Source organism: Hippocampus zosterae, chromosome 19, assembly GCF_025434085.1.
Source record: "Hippocampus zosterae strain Florida chromosome 19, ASM2543408v3, whole genome shotgun sequence".
NCBI lineage: Eukaryota > Metazoa > Chordata > Actinopteri > Syngnathiformes > Syngnathidae > Hippocampus > Hippocampus zosterae.
This window is the reverse complement of record NC_067469.1, coordinates 1136526-1161228: the sequence shown is the minus strand read 5'-3', so window position 1 is coordinate 1161228 and position 24703 is coordinate 1136526. Positions and strand designations below refer to the sequence as shown.

The 24703-nt window shown below is 51.2% G+C and overlaps 2 protein-coding genes across 2 annotated transcripts; one reads left to right on the top strand and one right to left on the bottom strand.

Moving 5' to 3' along the window:
- The first annotated feature begins 65 nt into the window (after positions 1-65).
- LOC127592525 (toll-like receptor 5) lies at positions 66-3735 on the top strand. The gene is made up of 4 exons (XM_052053346.1): positions 66-370; positions 450-2736; positions 2825-2913; positions 3251-3735. The coding sequence occupies exons 1-4, from the start codon at positions 323-325 to the stop codon at positions 3476-3478; spliced, it is 2652 nt and encodes an 883-aa protein (XP_051909306.1). The 5' UTR covers positions 66-322; the 3' UTR covers positions 3479-3735.
- Positions 3736-5666: 1931 nt separating this feature from the next.
- On the bottom strand, positions 5667-24700 carry disp1 (dispatched homolog 1 (Drosophila)). The gene is made up of 11 exons (XM_052053329.1): positions 24536-24700; positions 23403-23472; positions 13998-14712; positions 10818-10847; positions 10388-10511; positions 10072-10199; positions 9890-9984; positions 9688-9785; positions 8031-9620; positions 7694-7957; positions 5667-7591 (listed from the first exon to the last, which is right to left on the bottom strand). Exons 3-11 carry the CDS (start codon positions 14666-14668, stop codon positions 5936-5938), a joined length of 4656 nt encoding a protein of 1551 aa, XP_051909289.1. The 5' UTR covers positions 14669-14712; positions 23403-23472; positions 24536-24700; the 3' UTR covers positions 5667-5935.
- Positions 24701-24703: the final 3 nt, after the last annotated feature.

Genomic DNA, 24703 nt, shown 5'->3' with positions numbered 1-24703 from the left:
TCGCCGTGACCTTTTTGGGGGGAACGGGATTAATTACGCCGAGGCCTTTTGTTTCTTATCAGACAAATACAGGAACCGTTTCTACAAAGCTTTACGAGAGTGTGGCAAGCTGCGCCGGCGAGCTAGGAACCAATCAAAGTAAAGCAAACAGTCTTACACAATTTCCTCCCGTCTAACGCGGGTCAGCTCGGGCGCTGCGCTCGACGGGAGGCACTTCAGCGTCCAGGCCCAACCCCCGCCCCACCCCCCGTGACCACATCATCTTGAAAAGCTCGCTTGCAACCCGTGCGCCAGCGGGAGATTGAAGAGCGGAAAGCGCAACATGTGGACGCCGGCCCTTCAGCTGCTCATCATTGGCGTGACTACGCGGGTACGTGTCGCCCCCACTTCGCTCCGTGAAGCGTAATACGGATGGATGAATGATTTGATTGCTCGTTTTCTTCCGCCAGGTCGTAACGTGTGACCCGGCTTGTAAAATCTACGGCCTGCGAGCCGCTTGTCACGGACAGAACCGCCGATGGGTGCCCGCCCTGCCGCCAAACATCACCGGCCTCTACTTGGAGATGAACAGAATCCCCGAGATCAACAGCACGTCGCTCCGAAATCTGGAGCAGCTGCTGGAGTTGGATCTGGGCAAGCAGTACGTGACGCTGGTGATTCGGAACGACGCCTTCCTCGGACAGAGGCGCTTGCTCCGCTTGGTCCTGGGCGACAACGCCGGCCTCCGACTGGAGCCGCGAGCGTTTACGGGGCTGGTGGCTTTGAGGTACCTCTTAATGGACCACTGCGCTTTGACGGAGGCCGTACTGGCGCGCGACTACCTGGAGCCGCTCGTCTCCTTGGAAGGCCTTAATCTCTTTGGGAACAGACTACGAAAACTCAAACCGGGCCTTTTCTTTGGAAACCTCTCCAAGTTGACGGAGATCAACCTCAAGTTGAATGGCATCGAGCGACTGTGCGAGGAAGATCTCGTGGCTTTCCGAGGCAAGTACTTCACATACTTCAATTTGGACTCCAATCACCTGTACAAAATGGCCGCCCCGGATTTCGACTGGGAAAGATGCGGAAACCCGTTCCGAGGACTGGCCTTCGAGATCCTCGACTTAACGAGCAACGGCTTCAACGCCAGCGCGACGGAGCGATTTCTCAAAGCCATCCGGGGGACTCCCATCGCTCATCTCATCTACTCCGGACACTTGGGCAAAGGTTTCTCGCACGACAACCTCCCGGATCCCGACGGGCACACGTTCGAAGGCCTCGCCGACAGCGCGCTAAGAATTTTTGACGCGTCGAGAAACCGAATATTCGCCTTGGCGCGAGACGTCTTCGGACCTCTGAGCGGAGCGATCATCATCGACGTCTCGCGGAACAAAATCAATCAAATCGACGAGCGGGCCTTCGGTGGCGCGCAGCTCAATCTCAGATTGCTCAACCTGTCGTTCAATATTCTGGGCGAAATCTATTCACGGACGTTTAGCAATCTGACTGAGCTTCGGGTTTTGGATTTGTCTTTCAATAACATCGGAGCGCTGGGATACGGAGCGTTCCGAGGTCTTCCCAAATTGCGAGCGTTATATATGACGGGCAACTCCCTGCGCAGGCTGGGCTTTCCCGCGCCGCTGCCTAACCTGCAATTTCTCCTGCTGGGTGACAATCGCCTGACGGACGTCTACAACATCGGCCGGCTGGCCGTGGACCCGCTTCATGTGGACGTGACGAATAACCGATTGAGCAACCTGGAGGACGTTTACATGATTTTAGCGCGGTTCAAGCGGCTGCAAAATTTCTTCTTTGGCGGTAATTTCATCAAGTGGTGCGCACTCGGCCGCGACGTCTCGATTCCCGTCAACCACAGCGTGCAAGTGCTGGATCTCCACGATAGCTCTCTGGGGTTGATTTGGGCCGAGGGGACGTGCCTGGATGTGTTTAATCATCTGGAAAATCTGCTGGCTCTCAATTTGAGCTTCAACGCCCTCAAGAGTCTCCCGCGGGGCATTTTCGACGCTCTCGGCTCCGTCGTGGAGATCGACCTGTCATCCAACGCCCTGACCCATCTGCGGCCCGATGTGTTTCCCGACAGTGTTCGGAACCTGCGCCTTTCCAACAACTTCTTGGCCAACCCGGATCCGAGCGCCTTTGATTCCCTCTTCTTCCTCAGCCTTGTGGGAAATCGCTTTTACTGCGACTGTCATCTGGAGAGCTTCCTGACGTGGATGAACGCGACCAACGTGACCTTAACGGGCCCCGAGGATTACCGATGCGAGCTTCCGCTCGTTCGATACGACCTTCCTCTCCTCAACTACTCCCGGATCGTCGAACCGTGTCAGGTCGACGATGAGCTGGCGGTCCGAGAGCTTCAATTCGCGTTGTTCGTCTGCTCCGCCCTCCTCGTCGTCACCGTCACACTTTGCGGGATCGCTTACGCTCGTCTCCGCGGACGCATTTATATTCTTTACAAAAAAGTTGTCGGTCGAGTTCTGGAGGGTGCCGGAGCCCCGCCCCCTTTGCGGGAGGCGCGATATGACGTCTACCTGTGCTTCAGCAACACCGACTACGTGTGGGTGGAAGGGGCTTTACTGAAAAAACTGGACAACGAGTTCTCGGAGGAGAACATCCTGCGCTGTTGTTTCGAAGCCAGAGACTTCCTGCCCGGTCAGGACCACCTCTCCAACATTCGAGACGCCATCTGGAGCAGCAGGAAGACGCTGTGCGTGGTCTCCAAGGAGTTTCTTCGAGGTACAATTTCGCGTCTGGGGTTGAAATGCAAAACGCTTTCCACATCTAACTGCCTTGTCCCCCCGCCCCCCCCCACCCACGTCTTCAGATGGTTGGTGCTTAGAGGCGTTCGCCTTGGCTCAGGGCCGCATGCTGAACGAGCTCCGGAATGTTCTGATCATGTTGGTGGTCGGCAAGGTCAGTGCTTCTCCACCGACATTCTCCGCTGCCGTTTTGTCCTGTGCGCCTCTGCTGCCACCTGGTGGCCATTTGGAGGGCGTCAAAGCGCTACGCTTGGTGAAATACTTTTCGTGGTTCACGTAAAGTTTTGTGCGGCCCATTTTTTTTTCAACTAAACGCTGTCCAGGTTACAGCAAGCAGATGGATGTTTGATATTTCATCAAATTGAAGGGCCATCGGCCACGCGGAATTGACTGCGCTTCACCTCATCTATCTCGCCATTTGCCGTCTATGCAAAACTTTCCCGGCGTCATCCGAAAACGTGATTCGATATCCTGATGTCACCCAACTCAAGGTGGCTCACTACCAGCTGATGAAGTACAACGCAATCCGAGCGTTCGTGCAGAGGAGAGAGTACCTTAGCTGGCCGGAGGATCCTCAGGACCTGGAGTGGTTTTATGAGCGTCTGGTCTCGAAGATACTCAAAGACGGCGAGGCGAAGACGTTGGACAAGGGCGCGCCAAAGCCGGACGTTCCACCTGGAAAGGACATTCGGCTTGAGAACATCGAAGCGCAGCGGTGACCTGTTAACAAGAGCATCGGAATGGAAAAGCGCGACCAATCAATACTACAATGATTTATTTTTTTCTCCAGATAAATCAAAGATGCCGTTATTGAGTTTGGTCAGGCCATGTGATCATTTTGTAAAATTCAGAAACCATTTTTGGAGCCAACCGATCCTCCATTAAGCGTCTCCAGTTGGTCCCGAACACTGCCGCTCGCTTCTTGACTGGTACTCACTCGTAAGAGGCCCATCTTTAAAATTGCTCTTCAAACATATTTTTATTCTTTGGCTTTTGAGACTTGACATTTAGTTTGACTGTTTTTGTGCTTTCCACTCTTGCCGATATTTAATGTTTTATTGTATGAATTATTGTTACTTTAGTGTAGTACTTCCGGATGGGGGTCATCTGGGCTGAAAGGGAGGTGTATAGTTTTAAAATTTCCCCACCAGATGGGGGCAGCAAACTTGTTTTTACTTTATTTGAGCACTCTAATATCTTGACTACTCACGAGTGATTTTTGACCATCCCCGTACTTCCGTCTGATTTGCACTCCAACTACATTCCTTTTGAATCGCGTTTCGCCCAGCGCGCAAATTGGTTGAAGAGCAGTACTGTCATGCTGGGGTCATTTGGGCTTCGTTGAATGGCCGAGTTAGTGAAAACAGGAAGCTACTGGAAAGGGGAACGCTTCCGTCCCGTTTCCACCGCTGCCTGCATCCTGTGGGCCTTTATCAGCCGGCTTTCGAAAACATGACACGGCAAATTGGTCCGGCGCGCCATTTCAAAAAGGGCCTTCATGTGAAAACATATGGAATCCGATTTGTGCCCCAAAAGAATCGAGGGAAAAGGAAAAAAAACAAGAAATAAGTCCAAACAAACTATTTTTGGCATCTTAAAGTGACAAATGCAAATATTTAAAGAAAAAAAAAAAGCTCAATGACAAAGCCAAATGCATCCCAATGATTTCTTTGAGATTTTGTTTGATTTTGATTTGGTATCAAAGGCCAAAAGATGACGTTGAAAAAGGACATCTGCCCCCCCGACTGAACAAGCATCTCGTTTCATCTCGTCTCCACCGAGATCTAATTTGAAAAGGTGAAGCAAATGTTTGCCGTGTCAACAAACACGCAATCGCCGAGACCTCTTCGCAGTTATTTCAAGCTTGCTGGAGTATACAACATGCTTGAATAACCCCCCCCCCCCAAATCCCGCATATCACAGGGAAAATGTAATAAACGGCGCCCCTCCCCTCTGCACAGCTAATATTTGACCTCTGTTTAAATCAATATCACTACAGAGAAATGCAGTCACGGCCGAGATGGAGGTCAACGAAACACGTGATCCTCCAACGTGGGGCGGGGGGGGGGGGGTGTTCAAGCCGAGACCGGGTCGAATTCAGCCCGTTTGCTGCAGTCTGTGTACATATGGCCGGGGGGGGGGGGGGGGGGGGGCGACCCGAGGAAAAGAAATTTCCATAGCAAGCGGTGACTAGGCCACTCGTCTCAGGTTCACTCGTTCACAACGTTCATTTTTGTCTACTTGGGAGTGAAATAAGGTGCAAGTTTTCATTTTTTTTGGGGGGGGTGAAGAGGAAAACTCTTACCTGGCTGAGGGTTTCGGCTGTTGCTTGAACCTTCGTCAATACTTCCTGGTGACTGAAGTCTTGAAAACAGCTGAGCGGGGGTTGAGAAGCCTTCCAAATCGGGCCCCCCCTCCCCAACTTGGGCGAAGCTGAGAGAAAGAACATTAAACGGAATGCAAAGAACAAACAACATCGAACACAAAAACAAAAAAGCAGAACAAGAAAATGACAAATCAGCCATGAACGGATCACTGACGAAGAAACAATCGCATCATACGAACGGGACAACGGTAAATATACAATTGCCTCCGCGTGCTTTTTTTGGGCGGGGGGCATTTATGAGATAAATGAAAAAGTGGGGCCTGTAAAGTGAAATGGCTTTGAGTCAACGGAAGCTATTTGCCGGACTGGATTGACTTTATGAGCCGTAATAATGTTGGGATAATCTTGCGAGTGGCCGTGATAAAAATCCGATCTTGCGTAAATCAAAATGAAACTCAATCGGGACGACAGCGATTAAGGGAGACGTTTTAATTGGACGGACCACGATCGACTGGAGACGTTCATTGCACACACACAAAAAAAAGTTGAAAAGCAATGTGTGCGAGTTCCTTTTTTTAAAAAAATGTGACATGACACGTATGTCACGGGTCATGTGATCAGCAAATCTGTGCGTTTTAATCTGCCTGTGCAAATGCCTGCGGTATATTGGCACATTGTTAAAAATAAAATAAAATGAAAGAAGTGATAAGACCGTTTTAAAAAGAACAACGTTTAGCCAATTGGCAGAAATTGAAACAATCGAGTGGGTCAGCGCGAGTGGATAGAATCACAACGAGGCGCTTCGCATTACAAGACGACGAGTATTCGGTTGCCGCTGTGGATTTTTGTCCTAACATAAGCTTTCAGAGGAGCGGCTGCCGTTGATGATGACGGCCGGCACGCTCGTGTCACTTTTTGGAACGTCGAACTCGGAGGCCGAGTTGCGCTTCGCCTTCGAGGCCCTGTTAAAACAATAGCGTTTCGTCGGCGAGGCAGAAGTCCGCTCCAGTTTTTTCTGGGGGAGGGCGGCGCTCTCCTGCCGCTCAGGGATCTTACGCCAAACATCGTCCGGCGTTGCGGTTTCCGCGGTGGCGCCGCACGGAGGGTGACGCGTCCCGTCTCGCGGATTCGGTCCTTCATGTCTGCCCGTTGGGCTCGAGTCCCGCGTGGCGGGAGAAGGCGGAGTTTGTGTCGCGGCCGGCGTGCCGAGAATTAGGCTCGGCGCTTGCGGCTCGGCGCCTTGAAAGGAGCCGTCGTTTTGGGCCGCGCGCCGGCCGGGGGCCGTCTGGTCTGAAATGGCCTGCGGGGTGGCGGCGTGGATGCAATGCTTGTGAAGATGGCAGCAGGGCGCGGGCGCCTGTCGGGGGTACACCACCCTTCCCGGGCTGCAGCGGTGCAAGTGGGGAGGCGGACAGGGGACGCAGCGCTTGCAGCGATTCCCGCGTGCGCACGCCGGGTCCGGTTTACTCCGCCGGTTTCCCGCGAGAGGGACGAGATGGGGCGGGGGGTGCGAGTCCTGGGGAGGCTGAGGACAGCAAAGGGGCGTCCACAGCGGAGGCGGTTCCCCGCACGAGCAGTCCGTGTTCTGCGCGTACTGGCAGCGAGTGGGCGTGTCCAGCGCATCGACCAGGCCGTTTTTAGGACTGCGTTTGCCGGCCTCCGCGTGAGCGTCGTAGCGAGTGTGCGGATACTGGGAAGCGCGGTGGTGCGCGCGGACGCCGTTGGGACGCTGCGGGCAAAGCTCTCGATCCTCTTGCGGTTTGTCTTCAGCTTTGCGACCCGAAGCCAGCGGCTCCAATTCGTAACGTTCCGCCTCCGCGTCCCTGGAGTCCAGCTGGTACTTGCCCGAACTGGAGCTCCGCCCTTTGGACGGGTCCCGAGACAAATCCCGACACAGCAGATTTTTAGGCGGCGGGATCTGGCCGCAGGTGCCCTGAGGGCCCAGACAGCGGCACATGCACTGAAAAAAGAAGGTGGCGAAGGCCCAGCTGATGCACATGATCAGCATCATGAAGGTGCCCAGCTGGGTGTAGGCCAACACCGTCGAGGGCATCATCATGGCCCCCGCGACAAAGGTGGTCAAGGCGGCCATGGCGATGGCGGACCCCATGCGGCCCAGGGAGAAAATCACCTTCCCCTCGCGGTCCGGCTCCGGCGCCAGCCTGTACGCCACGCCGTAGTGAACGGCAAAGTCCACGGACAGCCCGACCGCCACGGAAATGGTGACCGACTCCAAGATGTTCAGCTCCCAACCGAGGAGCACCAGGGAGCCCACGGTGACGGAAATGGTCCCGGCGATGGACAGGATGGCGTAGAGGCTGATGATGATGTTCCACGTGGTGAGCAGCATGACGCCGAAGGCCACGGCCACCGACAGCGCCATGGCGACCAGAGTGCCGTCCGACAGGCTGTCCTGAAGATCGAAGAACTCCAGGTTGCTGACCAGCCAGCCGTGGCTGAGGCCTGCGGGGGCGTGGCGCAGCTCCTCCGTTATCCAGGCGTCCACCTGGATGACCGACAGACAACCGTGACATTCATGTCAATTTTGACGGAGGTGGCCCTCAAATAAAGTTTGGACCCCCCCCCACCCGCGTTCGCATGCTCTGACCTCACAATAGAACTGGTGCATCTTCTCATAGGCCAGCGTGAAAAGGAAGGTGCTCTTAAACTCCAAAACGATGGCCTTGATGGTGTCGTTGATGTCGAATCGAGGTCCGGGGGTCTTGCTGTCCAGGTGGTAGTTGGTACTGCGATCCAGCTCCATGATGGCCCTCTTGATGCACAGCTCAAAGACTTCCTGCTTGTAAGGGAAGGTGGATTGACTGCAGCACGGGTAGACGGACGCCTCCTCGCAGTCTTGGTTCTCCATCCACTGTTCAAAAGAAGGTACACGTTTAAAAAAAAAAATGGAGATAGACATTGTCATTTACGGGAGTCCAACTGACCTGCTTGAAGGTCTCGATGAAGCAGCTGGTGAAGTCCTGCTCGTCCGACTGAAAGACAAAACTCTGGTTTCGAAGCTTCTGGCAGAAGTTGAGGATCCACAGCTGAGAGGCCGGACTGGCGATGTTGAAGCTGCCGTCCAGCATCAGCTTCCCCTTGTTTTTGGGGTTGAGGGGGTCACCGTTATCCACCGGCGTGACACCCCAGATGATGGTGATGGGCATGTGGAGGTCCTCTCCGTGATGCGCTCTCTCAAACATGAAGAGCTTCTTGTACTCGGCGTCGTAGCGCTCGAAAGGGTGAGAGGAACGGAAGACCTGAAACTCGGCCAGCTCCAGCGAGGGAAGCTTCATCTTCGGGTTGACGCAAACCACGTAGGCCCCGCCCACCGTCAGCGCCAGGAACCAGAAGAGCCAGAGGTAGCGTAGCTTGATGACCACGCAGGGCAGGACCTTCTCAAAGAAGATCCTGGAGGCTTCGGAGACGCCAAACAGGCATTTGTGAGCCTTGCGGCAGAGAGCCGCCGCCATCGCCCGCGGGCCGCGGGCGCTTTGTTGTCGCCGGGGCTTGGAACAGGGCAAGGCGCTCGGGAGGTAGCGCTCGTGCAACACCACCACCGCCGGCAGCCACGTCACCATGAGGACGTAGTTGACCAAGATGGCCGTCCCGGCGTAGACGCCGAAGCAGCGTATGGCCGTGATGTTGCTGACGTAGTTGGCGTAGAACGCGGCGGCGGTGGTGAAGCTGGTGACGAACATGGACAAGGCGGCGTGCCGCAGCGTCACGCCGACCGCTTCCGCCAGCTCGGCGCGGGGCTTGTCAAACTTGGTGTAGTTCCAGACGTCGCAAAGCACAAAGGCGTCGTCGGCGCCGATTCCCACCAGGATGATGAGGGCCGTCAGGTTCATGAAGGGGAAAAACTCAAAGTTGAAGACCAGGCGGTAGAGAAAATACGAGACGATGAGCGAGCTGATGATGGCGATGATGGTCATGAGGGTGATGAAAACGGAGCGCGTGTACACGCACATGACCAGCAGGACGATGGCGATGGCGATGGCCGGGTACACCGTGTCCGTCAGGAGGTAGTCCTGAAAGAGGTCGTGCTTGATGCCAAACTCGATCCCGGTGACGGTGGTCACGCCGTCCGAGGAGTTCCACTTCTCAAAATTATCCAAGTAGATGTTCATCATGGACTCTCCCTTTTCCGTGGGCGAGAAGAGCATGCTGTGCATGAGCACGGGCGGCGGGAACTCCAGGCTCTTGGGGCTGAGGAAGTCCTTGTCAACCAGGAAGTGCATCATCTGGTAGACGGCGTTGTACTTGGTGCACTTGCGGGGCACGTTGCCGCACTTGAGCTGATCCTTGCGCTTGAGGGCCACGTCCCAGCAATCGGGCCCCAGCGTGCCGTTGTGGTAATACTTGGCGCACGAGCGCAAAATCTTCAGCGTGTGCGCCACGTCGCGCTCGGTGATCGTTTGGCAGGACGACCTGTTGGTGAGCGCCGCCACGTAGTTCCCCAGCGTCCAGCTGGGGCAACACGAGGCGTCGTTGGTGCGCTGGCACAGGCTCCAGTAGTCGCGGTGAGAGCGCACCTGCGGACAGAGCCATTCGAAATTTGAAGCTCGGCGAAAGGGGTCTGGTGCCGCTCCTCGTTCCTACCCGAGTGTTGTCCAGATTGCACATGGATTTGATGGCCTGAATACTCCACAAATTCTTCCCCTCGGCAGATGAGAAAACCAGCCTGGAATAGCTGGAGCCTGCACCACGTATCAAGGAGGAGGACATCGCATTCATCAAAGTGAGGCGTAACAGAACCTTTTTTTTTTGCATCTCCGGATGAGAATTGCTCCGGCACATTTACCCGGCACATCGCAGAAGAACTCCTTCCTGAAGTCCCACTCTGCGCGCCGTTTTTCTCGATCAAAGTGGTCTTCGGGCCGCTTGGGTTCCTGGTGACTTGAGAGCCAACAGAAAATCCAGACGATGAGATCGTTACATCGCGAATAGATCGGATCAGGACCCAGCCAGAAAGTTCTCGCTTACTTTTTAGCCTGCTCGTCAGCGTATTTGAAGGGATAGTTGGCCAGCGTTGCTTTGTAGCCCGTGTTCTTCACCATGTTGTTCCAGGTGACCAGGCGTTGACCAATGGCAGTTCCTCGAGGCTCGAAACCCTTTGACGGACATGCAAAACGACCGATTTTGGGCGGCGACTGCTAACCTGCTAACTGCTAACCGGCGACTGTAGTAACCATTTGCACAAAATGACAACTTTGGATAAAACGGTCGCCGTATTATTTGCCAGCGGATAGCGTCCACGTCTCGTATTTACCTAAACATGTTAAAAAAATGAATTACTCACCAAAAGTGGGTCAGAGAAATCGGGGAGGTCAGGAACCAGAACGCCCACCAGGGCGCACACGACGATGAGCACCGTGCACACCCCAAGCACCACCACCGGCCAATCCGCTATCAGCTCAGAATAGCTGAAAACGCAAGAAGGAGACTCGAAATGGCTACGAGGTTCGTCGCCGTCCAACCCCCTCCGACAAAAAAAAAAAAAAAACATGGACGCGTACTGTATTGAATTAGCGCTAGCATGCAACCGAGAAATGATGAGATGCAGTCTGCTGGTTTACTCAGGCCAGGTACACACAAACGTTTTGCAACTCCCACAAGATCACTCATGACTCACTGCTGAGGTATGACAGCGGTGACGGATGGAGGATGGGAATAATGAGAGGGGGGTGGGGGGCGGGGGGGGTGTAAGGCTTGGTTTTGGCAGTCCTTACCTTTTGGGGAATCGAAAGGCCCATGCGGGGCTGAAAAAGAAAATGAGACAGATAAATAACGTTTACATTTTGATGTCAAAGCAGCGGCCAATCCCCAAATATATTTTGCAAGGCTTTGGAGGAGAACGATTAATTTACGACGCCACGAGAGACCTTTGGCTCCCAGTGTGAGCAACAGCACGTACGGCGCGGCGGTACGCAGTGTGCGGCGCAAAACCATAAAAAACGATCGGTTCTGACAGCAGAGTTTGAAAATCCCTTTGAAATGTTAAAAAAAAAAAAAAAAAACGCTTTCTCCTCCACATGAAGCTCTATAGAAACACTGTTTGCATTTATTTTCAGGAGCCATAATGTTGCTTCACTTTTGGAATGTTCCCATGGCTACTCGTCGGGAACTTCACAAAGCAAAAAAGGAACTCATTTGCGTCAATGTTTGGGAAAAAAAAAAAAACACACACACACACACGATCCACATTTTAAATGTCAAATGCATTAGTGGCTATGTTAAGATGATAACGGCAAGCCTGAGGGGCTTCGATTTTAAGCTTTGTGCAAATGTCAGGCGGGCCAGCAGCCAAAAACTGGCATTTCGAGGCCATTCACTGCAGATACATTCCTTTTTTGAAAGGGGGGCGGGGGGGGAGATTTACTCTTGCGTCTGTCTTTTTTTTTCTTCTTCTTTTGTCTGTGTAACATTCCCTGTTTTTCTATTTACCTGTGGGAGTCTTTCTGGATCACGGGGCTAATTAATAAGGTAAACACAGACCACTGGCCACTCAGTCAACGCTGTGCTGACAGAGCAAAGGAAAAAAAGAAAAAAATGCCGGGGGGGTGGGGGGGGGGTTGTCAAGCATGTGTGAGAGGATGGCGATGTGTGTTCGCCTTCCTGCATCACATGTGGGTTTCAATTAGTGTCAGCAGTAAGGCTTCCCGTAGCCCTGATGTGCGTCTTGCTGGAACGCGTCACATGATTAGCTTTTGAGCAAGCCAGCAAATGGGCGACGTGCGGCCGTTTCAAAATGTCGTTACAAGAGCAGGCGGAAAAAACATGGCCCACTGCCGCCGGGCAAGTAATACGACCGTGCCAACGGTTTGAAAGCCGGTCGAGAAATTATTTCCTGACTCAACGGCGACAATTTCATATTTGTCCATCCATCCATCCATCTTCTACCGCTTATCCGGGGCCGGGTCGCGGGGGCAACAGCTTTAGCAGGGAAGCCCAGACTTCCCTCTCCCTAGCTACTTCGTCCAGCTCTTCCCGGGGGATCCCGAGTCGTTCCCAGGCAAGCTGGGTGACAGTCTCTCCAGCGTGTCCTGGGTCTTCCTCGGGGTCTCCTCCCGGTGGGACATGCCCGGAACACCTCACCAGGGAGGCGTTCAGGAGGCATCCGAATCAGATGCCCAAGCCACCTCATCTGGCTCCTCTCGATGTGGAGGAGAAGCGGCTCATATTTCATTTTCATTCATTCATTCATTTCATTCATATTTGTTTTTGCAGCAAAATGTTTTGGAGAGCACTTTTTGGGGGGGTTTCGGAGGCACCTTAAGCGGGGGGGAGTGACACAATTGCACGAGCCCGCGGCTGCTAGAGGGGCCCCATGAAAATATTGTTGACAATTTGCGGCTCTGTCATGTTCGGCGTTATCGTGCTCACCCCTATCACTTACGTTGCTGCACCTTTTCCTTCAAGCCCCCCCCCTGACAGACAGCAGATGGGACAAAACGCGTAAAGATAGTCATCGCGGAGTAAACACCTGTCCATGAAGGCAGGATCAAAGAGGGACGTACTGTCAACATTCTTGAGAAATGACAATACTTTGATTAGATTTAAGATAAAATATTTGAATGTTTACTATGAGACATTTTTTTAGACACTTTTTTTTTTTTACTTGTACCTGTACGAAAAAAAAAATGCAGGAGACTGAAGGAAAAGAAAGACACCTGTTTAGGTAAGTAAGCAATCCGTTCGATATGAAAGAGTCCAAAGACCACATCTGCTCCCCATTTACAAGAGGAATGAGAAATGGGGCTGGGGGGTGGGAGGGGGGGGGGGGGGTAGCGGTGCGTTTAAGGAGGTCAAAGGAGTATATGAAAGGGGAGAAAAAAAAAAAGAGGAAAACATGGAATAAAATCTATGGAGGGATGAGCCACGGATGCCTTCAAGTTGAATGCGTGCGCTAGCGACGACGCGCATCCCATCGTTCGACAGTACCGAAAAAAGTTGTTGTTTTCCAGAGTTGTACGTAGGTGGAGGACATCCTATTAAACTCGAGTGAAGAAAATTCCATGTTAAGAAGTGGGAGGGGGGCAGGGGGAGGGAATCATGATAAATAAATAAAAGCTACGATTAAAAACAAGCACACATGTCAATAATTACTTGTACAAAATTTCCTCAAACCCCCCCCCCCCCCCCATGTTTGCAGCATCGGTAAATATACTGTAGGATGATGCAAATAATGATGCACGCCATTAAATGGGCCCCCAGTTCCAGATGCGGTGATGGGCTGCGGTTTTAGAGGGGAAAGTCAACTCCCTTCTCACTAAATATGGATCACTCGGAAAAAGCAGAAGGCTTTGCCAACAAATGGCTTTCATACTAGCGGGGGCCGCTTTGACAGGCAAACGCTCTGTCGCGAGGGACCTCGGGAGCGTTCAAATGGTTCCGAGTTAAAAGTTGTTGGGTGCTCGACTCGGCTGTGCAGGGGGCCCGGTAGTCCAGTGGTTAGCACGTCGGCTTCACAGTGCAGAGGTACCGGGTTCGATTCCAGCTCCGGCCTCCCTGTGTGGAGTTTGCATGTTCTCCCTGGGCCTGCGTGGGTTTTCTCCGGGTGCTCCGGTTTCCTCCCACATTCCAAAAAACATGCGTGGCAGGCTGATTGAACACTCTAAATTGTCCCTAGGTGTGAGTGTGAGTGCGAATGGTTGTTCGTCTCTGTGTGCCCTGCGATTGGCTGGCAACCGATTCAGGGTGTGCCCCGCCTACTGCCCGAAGACAGCTGGGATAGGCTCCAGTACCCCCCGCGACCCTAGGGAGGATCAAGCGGCTCGGAAGATAAATGAATGAATGAATGATAGAATTGTTGCAAGCGACGGCGTTTCCTGTCATGTCCAGTTAAAAGACTGCTATATTAACCCCCCCGGCCCCCACACACACAAACACAGACACACCACGACACATACCTAAGCCCAGTCGGACGCGTTGAACTCTGGAGGTGCTCCTGCCAGGGCTGGTGGTGACCGTGTAGACGAAGCGGGGCGGTCGGGTGCGTAAGATGGGGCCGTGGGTGGGAGTACGAGCAGGTCAGAGGGCTCCTGGAATGAGGAGCCGAGTTGAGCCCGTGGCCCGTGCCAGCAATCTGGAGGGGGGGGCACTCCCGCTGAGCACACGGGCAGCAAAAGGAGTGGAAGTGACACTGCTGGCAGCAGGGCGCCCCCGGCTGCAGACAAGGGGAGGGCGGCGATGGAGCGGATGAAAGCTGGCGTTTGGCTAGCGTTTGCGAGTCCGTGACGGCGGGGGAAGGTGGTGCGGTAGTGGCGGTGGGGGTGGTCGGTTGGGGGAGCGTCCGAAAGCTTCCGTTCTGTTTGACAACTCCGCCGTTTTGGCTCGGTCTGTTTGTCCTCTGGACGTGCGATCTCGGCTTCTTTTGCGGCTGTCTGCGTGCCGCATTCCTAAGTGAGGTTTCTTCCCGTGCCTCTGCCGAAAGGTCAGCGCCGTTCGAGGCGGCCGCGCGAGGCTCCGGGAAACTGCCGTCCTGCGCGTCGCTGTTTGAAGGCGCGTTCCCGCCGGCGTCAAGGGGATGGCCTTCACCGCCGGCCGCCGGATGGTTATCGAACGCGTCGCTTAGGGCCATCGTCCTCTCCGCAGTGGCCTGGTGGCCGCTATCCTGTCGCTCCTCTGGGGTGAATTAAAAAAAAACAAACAGAAGACATCATAAATTGGGTTGCCAAATATGAACATGTTTTAACCTTCTCTAATCCATAAAATAATGAATGGCAATGTGTAAACTCTCCACTGGTTTTTAACGGTGAGTCATTTTCCAGGACACAAGGCGCGCGTTCGCCGAGTCTTCCTTCGGAATGACAACATGGCCAACAAATGAGCTCATTTTCAGGACTGTACAATTTAGCAGGGCCGGAAGAAAAGAAATCTTGGCGGCAATTTTAGCATGTGGGCTAGCCGGTGCCTGGAGGGGGGAGACGGGCATGCCTGTGGTTTTTTGGGGCGGTATGGCCGATACAGTTCAAAGAGGGTTGCATTTAAAAAGTGGCCCAGGCTAGCGGAACTAAGCGCAACATACAAACTAAAACTACGAGCGCAACGTGACACATCTTGCCTTTGACCACAATGTTCTCCACAAATGTTTTCATGCGAGGGCCAAATAACCAAATTCTCGGACGTCATTTGAGATATTTGTAACGCCTTCAGTATCACCTACAGCGATGGGGATGAGGCAAAGATGTGTTCTTTCTTTCCCCCCCGCCCCCCTCCCCCCGACGCAAGAGAAAGGCAGGCCAAGACACATGGCCCGATTCCCATAAGTAAGCGGTTAGGAATGACGCAGCAGATGACGAAGAATCTTTTGGACAACGTCTCATGAGAGGGGTTCTGAGGAGTGTGTGTGGGGGGGGGGGGGGGGGGGGAGTGATTGAGACACCTCGGGCGACAGCGAGCTGCAGTTGAGGCACCTGGCATCCCTTTCATTTAGCCTAATGTGCCGTAATTACGAGGCCTCAGTCAGGAGACGGTTAACCCCCCCACGCCCCCCCCTCGCCCAGTTACCTACAGCTTGACTTACTATTCCTTGACATGTTTCTAGTTGTCAGGACAGACTCGGCGTATACTTGACCCCGCAAGGGTCGGTTTTTTTTGTGTGTGTGTTTTTTTTTTACAAGCTGGGCTGTTTAAAATCTGGGCAACAGCACTGACAGTTTTGGCTGGTCCCATCAGAGGGAAAAGAGGCAAACACACCCTGGCAAAATGCTCTTGATTTTCCAACACAAGTCGGCTACTGCCAAAAAAAAAAAGACTCAAATTGCTGCCCTGCCACAAAGACGGACACACAAACACCACGTATCAACTTTTTTGTTGTTGTTGTAATGAACAAGGTTAAATCACTAGGTTGCTCCCCAAAAACTAGTACTTGCACAAAAAGCCGAGTGCGCACTTCTGGATTTGTGACGTCTGGGTGACAATTATTTTGAATGTCTCCAGAAAAGAAAGTTTCGCGACCACTTAATCGCTACAAATTAATCAAATGAAAGCTTCCAAGCGACTTTCTAAAAAAAAAACACTTGAAGCGGTCGGCCTGGCTCACGCTTACTTCCGGTTTCCACAATGCAAAACAGATCCTTCACTGGAAAGCCACACGTTGTACGCGCTTCTTTTTATGGAGGAAAAGAGACAACACTTGAGCAACCTCGCGATGAAGCAACGCTGCAATCCGCAAAGTGCCACTCACACACACACACACGCGCGCGAGACCGCAACAGCGAAGGGCATCATCGACGTCATCGTGCCTGCGCAGCTTCGGCGCACGTTCGCGGTTCCTTTGGGAAATCGCTTCGGCGCAAGACGCGCAAATGAAACGCAAGCCACTGAAGCTTCACAACCTACCGTGTGCGGGTGTGGGGGGGGGGGGGGGGGTTGTCTCAAACGCTTCGTCCTCGCAACACGCGGCGCCTAATTGGAGACGCCCCCCCCCTCACCCCACAAAAACAACAAAAAGTCTTCCCGTGCAGCGCAAGAGCGAAGAAACAACGAAGGCCGGGGAAGACAGAAGCATGTCAGAGCAGCGAAGGGCGGCGTGTCCGCACACAGCACCTTTTTTTTCCTTTTCTCGGGAGAAGAGTGAGGCAGGCTGGCAGGAGGCGGTGGGCTGGGACTGCCTGGAGCGCAACTCACTGATAGGACCACCGCCGTCTCGCCTTTTAACCCGCTCACTGCCACGCAAGTCATTCCCGAATAATCGGGGGGGTCATCTTTTGCACACCGACAGCCAGAAAAAGATAAATCCATCATCTTCTTAGATCAGGGGTGGGCAATTCATTTTGCAAAGGGGCCACATGAGAAACTGGGACCGCTTGCCGAGAGCCAAGCTAAGATGCCATCTTCCAACTTTGTTCGATATTATTTTTCATGTACTCCAAACAAACGCATCGTCTTGGTTTCAACAAATCGCTACGCGTGTAGACACGGCATGGAGTGTTACAATACAAAATTGAAATGTCATTCAAAAGGCTGATGAATAAAAAATAACAATCATAATAATAATAATAATAATTAAATGATGTGAAGGAAAATCGTAAATAGTACTGCGATTTATCCATTTGTGTTCATATTGTATTTAATTGAAAGATGTTTGTTGTTTTTTTTCTCTTTCTCCTTCTTTCTACATACATTCTTGCTGCTGGAGGCTGTAAATTTCCCCAGTGTGGGACGAATAAAAGATATCTTATCTCATCTTAAAAGGGGCCATTAAAATTTTCATCTGTAAAAAAAATAAAAATAAAATTACATCGATTTATCTGGGGGGGGGCATGCATAACTTCAGACATCAAATAAAACAAAATCCTTATATTTCACCTGCACCAGTCATGCACTTATCTTATCTTAGTATCTTATCTTATCTTAGCTAAAAGAAACCTCATAGACCACGTCAAGAAATGTTGTTGGCAAAAATATCTCCTCGGCAGGGGACGAGTTTTATCACCGAGTATGCTCAGTACCTGGCTTGGATTGCAGCCGTCCGCCAGGATTAACGCACCGTTCATATAGCGAAGCGTAATCATCCGCGGTCTTGCGGCACGCTTACGCATCTGGCCCGCAGGCCAGTCAAAGCCCAACAAGTCATTTTGTGCTTTGTGATCATCTCTAATCATCACACTGATACCGAATGCACTGATGCATGCTGACTGACGCCTTTACCTTTTCCCCTTGCCTTGAGTGTTGCATGTGGCTGGGGGGGGTGGGGTGGGATGGGGGGTTGGCCTGCATGGAGCCAAAAACTGCAAACCACATCAAAGTGCTTGGGGAAGGACAGAGGCCCCAACAGGAAAAGCCACAAGCCCTTGAGACGACAACAACTGCGCACAACTCGTCTAAGCGACGGTTGGCGTCATGCATGGAGGCAGAAAAGCGCCGCGGCACTTGGAGTCAACATTCTTCTCTGATGTGTTGACTGGCACCTCAAAGGTGACGATGACGTCGCACGTACGCGTTCACTCATCATGGGCGAGATGAACCCCCCCCCCACCCCATTTGCAATGATTTCAAGAGCGACGGCATTGCAAATCAAAGCGACACGAACTTAATACCGACATGAAGCGACTTGTACAGTGGGTATAAAAAGTCTACACACCCCCCGTTCAAAAATCCATGGATTTCTTATTCTATAAAATTATACTTACAATAGTACAGAGCGGCCATTCTATGTCATTGTCATTTCTCAAAAATCAATACTCCTGAAGCGCTCGCTCGTCTGGGAAAGGACACGGTTCAATCAGAAATCCTCCGTTGTCTTCGAGAGGCAGACGACTGTGGGCGGGACCGAGCCAAAAGCAGACGGGCGAAAGAGAAGAGAGGCGGTATGCAAACAGACGGTCCTTATCAAGTGGAAGAAAGGAAGCAGCATTGCAAATGAGGGGGGGGGCAGGGGGGGGGTGTCCACGCAAATCAAAGAGCAAAGCATGGAACGGCTGACCGGCAACTCGGCATTCTGGCCGGAGATTTATTTTCATTTTCCATCATATTTTGGTTCCACTTCTACTCATAGCGATAATGGAAATGTTTTATCGTACATACAAAACTTCATGACCAAGATCGAATCAAGCCAAAATAAAAAAAAAACACAAACTGAAGCACAAACGCATCCGTTTGAGAGTAAATAAGGCATTCAAAAACCGTCAAGTGTTTCATTTCCAAAGCGCATGATGTCCCCCCCCAAAAAAAAAACATTTCAAAGTCGATTTTGACTCCCTTTCCTCTGCAGGCAAAACGGTGCGAAAACCTGAAAGATCACATCCGCGTGTCAAATTTCTCCGAAGGCCTCTGAGGGCGGGTGACTGGGATGGGACAATTTTTGGGTGGTTGAAAACCTTGGGGAGGTATGAGATCACATCCTGCTGTCATAAAACGGTCAGATGTCTGACACACTCCAGCATACGTGGAAATACGGAGGAAAGAAATGAGCGCAAAGTGAGTATCCTTCGTACTCACATTGTGCTCATTTTCTTAGATATCTTTAAAATCATAATGCGCGAAAACAAAGTGGAAAACTCGCACAGAAGAGAGAGCAAGGCAATGTAAGAAAGGTAAGACTTTTCTTTCTGGGCGCACTTGTTCAAAACACAAGAGTGACCAAGCGCAAAACGGCGGCAGGTTAGCAGACAAGATTGGAAACATGACACCGAATGAATTCGAATCACACAAAGCGGCCAAGAAAAAGAGCTCAACAGAAAAGGCTTGACGATACGCAGTCGCGGATTGTGTGGAAAAAAAAGAGTCCGACGGGTCTGCTGCTCCTCGGAATGTAAATGCACGCTCACTGATTTACCGTTTGTGTGTGTGTGTGTGGGGGGGGGGGGAGGCGGCCCGGTAGTCCAGTGGTTAGCACGTGGGCTTCACAGTGCAGAGGTACCGGGTTCGATTCCAGCTCCGGCCTCCCTGTGTGGAGTTTGCATGTTCTCCCCGGGCCTGCGTGGCTTTTCTCCGGGTGCTCCGGTTTCCTCCCACATTCCAAAAACATGCGTGGCAGGCTGATTGAACACTCTAAATTGTCCCTAGGTGTGAGTGTGAGTGCGAATGGTTGTTCGTCTATGTGTGCCCTGCGATTGTCTGGCACCCCCCCGCGACCCTAGTGAGGATCAAGCGGTACGGAAGATGAATGAATGAATAAAATTGGTGACGTCATTTCAATGTGGATCGTAAAAGAAGTTGAGGTTGTGTGGGGGGGGGGGTGTCTGTACAAATAAGAGGGAAATTCATCGTGACAGCCTTACGGAATGACATCATGATTTGGGTCTTCGAACTTCCCGTGAAAGGAATAATAACGGGAAGGAGCGGCGCTTGCACAGCAAGATCTGCCGTTTTGAGCTTGGTGCTGTTCCAATTTGGAATTGAAAAGCTGGCAGTCGAGCGCAGCTGAGGTGCTAACACAACGCAGCATTGTGTGCGGCTGCTTTCAATTTGCGGGTTTTTGGTTGTTTTTTTAAAAATCACAAGACGTTGTGGTTTTGAAATCAAAGATTTGTTGGACATCTCAAGGGCACCTGAGCTGCTGTCATGGCCGCCGTTATTAAGTCAGCGCCAAGAAAGTTTCGCCTTGATGGATTTCGTGGTGCAAATGTTTCTCGACGCCGCTACCTCCTCATGCAAAAAAAAAAATGCAAAGTTTTAGGGGGGGGGCACGATGGAGATGAAGAGCCCGGCCCGTCTTTCGGCCCCCCCCCGACCCGACAGCAGCTTTTGCAAGTGCTCTGGTCAAACCCTCCGAGATGGTCATTGTTGTGGGGACCGATAAATATTTACTCTTCCCAGCTTGGCAGGGAAATGAGAAGGGAGGGGCAAGGCAGCTATTGTGCCAAAAAGGGGGTCAGAGATGCCGACGAGCCGGCGGGGTCTTTCCTTCCCCGCTGGCATTTAAAAGTCCAATACGCTCCTGGTCCAATACAAGAACATACGGCAACGTCCTCCCGCGCCACTTTGCGCTATGAGGGAGGAACGAGCAGACGGACCAGAAAAAAGAGGGGGGAAATTGTGGGTGTGGAGGGGGTGCGGGGGGGGGGGGGGGGGCAAGCCTTGCAAAAGGAGAAAAGAGACTGTTCCCTTTTGAGAGTTGTTTGCTCGACAGACCACCAGCGGAAATCAGAAGACAATAGCTCAAAAGGACTCCCCCCCAAACGAGACAATGCAGACTAAAATGAAAAAAAAAAGGACAAGTCTTCTGATTATGACTGAACTTCGAGGAGAAGCGACAAGTGAAGAAGAGTGTTTGGAGGGGGGGCGGGGGGGGGAGCACAATGCGGCCTTTCAGTGTCTTGAGCTTCGGGACGCAAGCGAGATAACATCAAGCAGCGCATTGAAGACGAAAATGCTTCCTGCTCCCAAAGCGTCACCGCAAGAAGCAGAACGTCAACGGCAGATCGACTTAAAAGTCGCCGACGTCGTCATCGAGCCACGGCGGCCGCAAATGTTTCATGAAGCAAACGCGGGAGATTGTCAACGTTGCCGGCGGCAATTCCGGACAGAAAAAAAAAAAGAGTTGCGTAAACATCCCTCGACACATTCATTAGGCGAATAAAGCCTGGTGGAGACCCTCGAGGCCTGATAAATCAACGTCCTAAAATGTATCCGATTTTTTTTTTTTTTTTAAATTCTGCCATAGTTTGCTCTTCATTGTCAAAACAGGTGCAAACGCTTTGAACCTTCAAAGCCATTGCGGAGAGCCCGGATACAATTCTTTGGCTCTCCTCCCAAACTTCAGTCGCTTCGTTTAACGATACTTGCCAAATTCCTCGCTTTCCACAATTTGCATCGAGCTTCTGGAGACGCAAACAATCTGTTGATTCAGTGGCGGAATTCTGTCCCCTTAAGCCCGTTATTTGCTTGAGCACTAATGACACAAGGAGAGGAATTTGAGAAATGTCTCCACCGGGGTAGCGCACTCATTTCCTTCAGACAGACGAGATGGCAACAAAGTCGACTTCTGAATGGCGCATTTCCCCAGCGAATAGATCGACGTAACACTCGACGTGTCGAGTTCTAAAATAAGGCAATCTGACTTTTGAATTTCCCAAAGGAGGGAGGGAGCTTTTCCTGACAAAATGGAAGAGGCACAGTGGAAGAAAACAAACGAATGCGCGTCGGGCGGACCGACTTCCCAAGACGGAGCAGAATCATCGGAATGTCTTTGAAAGCTGACCTTTCACATCCTTGCTGTCTCTTCTGGCGATTGCTTTGAGTTTGTTCTCGCAAAGTTGGCTTTGACATTTAGGTTTTATTGGTGTGTTTTTTTTTGTTTTTTTTTTGGGGGGGTGGTCAGGGATGGATATCATTCCAAACTCTGCGCTTGCCTTTGAACCGAATACAGTCGAAACTCGTTACAACGTACCTCGAGGGGGCATAAGGAATCCGGACGCCATTACGGCAATTCGTCGTAACCATTTCCAATTAAAATGGCCGACGTAGAATACGATATGAACGTTTGTCAATGTAAAAAAATGAACAATTTGGGACAATTGTTAGCCCTCAACTCATCATTAGTATTTGTCATGAATTTCATATGAACATTCAGATCAGTCCTTCTACTTCCTCGAGCAAAGTCTACTTTTTAGAACAACGCAGTGTGTTCTCACCTTTGAGCCCTTGCGGTGGCTTGCCTCGCCTCGCCTGGCCTCGTCAGTTGTGATTTCCGTTTGTGAGAGCGAAGGAGAGTGGAAGTGAGCAGGTTGATTCACTTAATCTTTCTTTGCTTGTTTAGCTCTTCAGATAAATCCCCAAAGACATGGCCCGTTACACCCCCCCCCCCACCACCTACGCCCCCCCCCCCCCCCCCCCCCCCCACAGAGAGCAGCCTCATTAGGATGTGTTGTACAAACACAGGAATGTTGACTGGCTGAGGGTGCAATAAGGGCCTTTCCACATGTTTCTGGCTGCGGACTGACCCTGACGTTCTGGACCTTTGTCAAATTGCATTTGGCTCATTTGCCGCCACACTCGATCGTTCTGCACTCCGGAATCAAACCAAATGTACTCCGTCTGTGGCATGTTTGACTAAACTTTGAATTGTTTTCAAGGCATGTTGGCTTCTCGAAAAGTTGATCTTCGGTCAAAAAAGGTTGGGCATCCCCCTGCCTAAGAGGATCGCCAAGGCGATTACGCAACGCTAAAATGTTGAAATCTGAGTTCTGGATAAGTTTCATCACTGCGGAAAGTAAAATGTTTATCTCGGACACATCTAAAACAACATCCCCGACAACCTGACAACCTGCCCGCACCGAAACAGTCATACGGCGTCCAAGTTTCAAGTCTCAATGGAAATTAGGCGCGCTGGTGTCACGCGGCCCTCGCCTCAGTTTTTCTTTTTTTTTTTTAGGATAACATCAAAGCACAGTACAGTTTGAATTCTAGAAAGCAGCTGGGAGGATCAGTTTCACCATCGCGCCATAATGAGCAGGACAAGGCCAAAGTAGTGCGAGATTCACAAAGAAAACAAATACAGCCACTTTTTGCTGAATTTTGATTACCAGACAGTGCACGATAATTATGGTGGACGAAAAAAAAAAAAGTTTGTAGCGTCACTGAATTGGAGGTACTCACAATATTACTTGACCATTGCAGTTGCACGAAATGATCAGCGAGTATTACTCATCCAAGTTTTCAAACTGGTTTGATGATGATATAAATAAACAGTACCGCTATTGTGGCACAACACCGCCCCCAAGTGGCTATCTTGTCAAATATTGTCAGCATCTGGTTAAATGCGTTCACATCAAAAATACGAACATAGTGCGATGCCGGCTGCGGCTAGACGAGTTGTACATGTGTGACACCGTAGAAGGGAGAATAATTATTTTGGATATACTTACAGCGGGCACACTGGATGAACTTTCCGTCCCAGTCTTTTCTTCTTGACCGCAAGCTCATGGACACCGGTCGCTTTCAAAAGATGGAGCGAAAAGAAAAATCAGATCGTTAAATGCAGGTTGACACTTCTTCCGGTCGTTACCGGGGTCTGTCATATTTAATTCGGGAAAAAAAAATCGAATGAAAACTGACAAGCGAGCGTTAATGCGGTGTTTTCAAAGCTGGACATGATTCCCAAGCCAACTGCGACCCGTTCAAACTGAGCTTTGCATTTTGCAATTGTGTTTCTTAAAAGATTATCGGAGGTTCAGAAGGCGCTGGTCACGTTCATATGATGTTGAGAAGCTCGAAGAAGAGGATTAGCACGCTAATGCTTGTGAGAAAACAACCGAACAATATGACGCCCGTCACGGATTTCAATCGTCAATCGAATTATCGATCGGTTGACGATGATTTTAATATCGAACTCAATTAATTGTATCCGTTCAAAATGAACAACATTTGCCTCCCAGTTTTGATATCTTCCCTCTCTCATATGAGTGGTAAGAAGTTATTTAAAACAGTCAGTGTGAATCGGTGTTATTCGGCACCGCTGTAAACAACACTCTGGGACAGGGTCGATTAAAACATAGTTCTCATGTCCGAATTCGATTATGGATAAAAGTTCGAATATCGCGTTTGCTCTAGTTTGTTGGGTTACCTAATGCTCTAGCAACTTATTAAACAATGCTCATCACTCACACAATCGCCGATGTTTGCCAAAAAAGAACTTCTACTCATGTCACATTTTTAGGACGACGCTGTTATGTACATACAGAGGCTAATATACACTTTTGGGGACTGTTGCAGGACGGTGGCCACGGATGACGTCTCGATTTCACGTTACGGGCTTGATTCTTAAATCACAGCTTGTTCCAATGCTGCGTTTAAAACGCTGGTTCTTCGGGCTAATCGGGACCACCGTGCGATCCACTTCATTCGTCATTAAATGGTCCGAAGCAGTCGTGAAAGCTTTCGCTCATTATGCTAGCTTTTGAGCAGCATTAGCTTCGTGAAGCGAACAGCGTTGACCGAACAGCTGGCTGAACCGTCCGGTCATATGTGCTTTAACAGCCAAGGGGTGTACTGTACTCACATTCATGAAGGCAAATCACGCCGGGCTCCTGAGAGTGATGGGCAAACAGGACCCCGTCCTCCAGGAAAGTTGTTGCCGGATGGAACCACGGAGGTACAGCGTTCCAGTCTCCAGGCATCACACCACGCTGGGGTGGGCTGGCAGCTGCGGACTCTTTGATTGCACCAT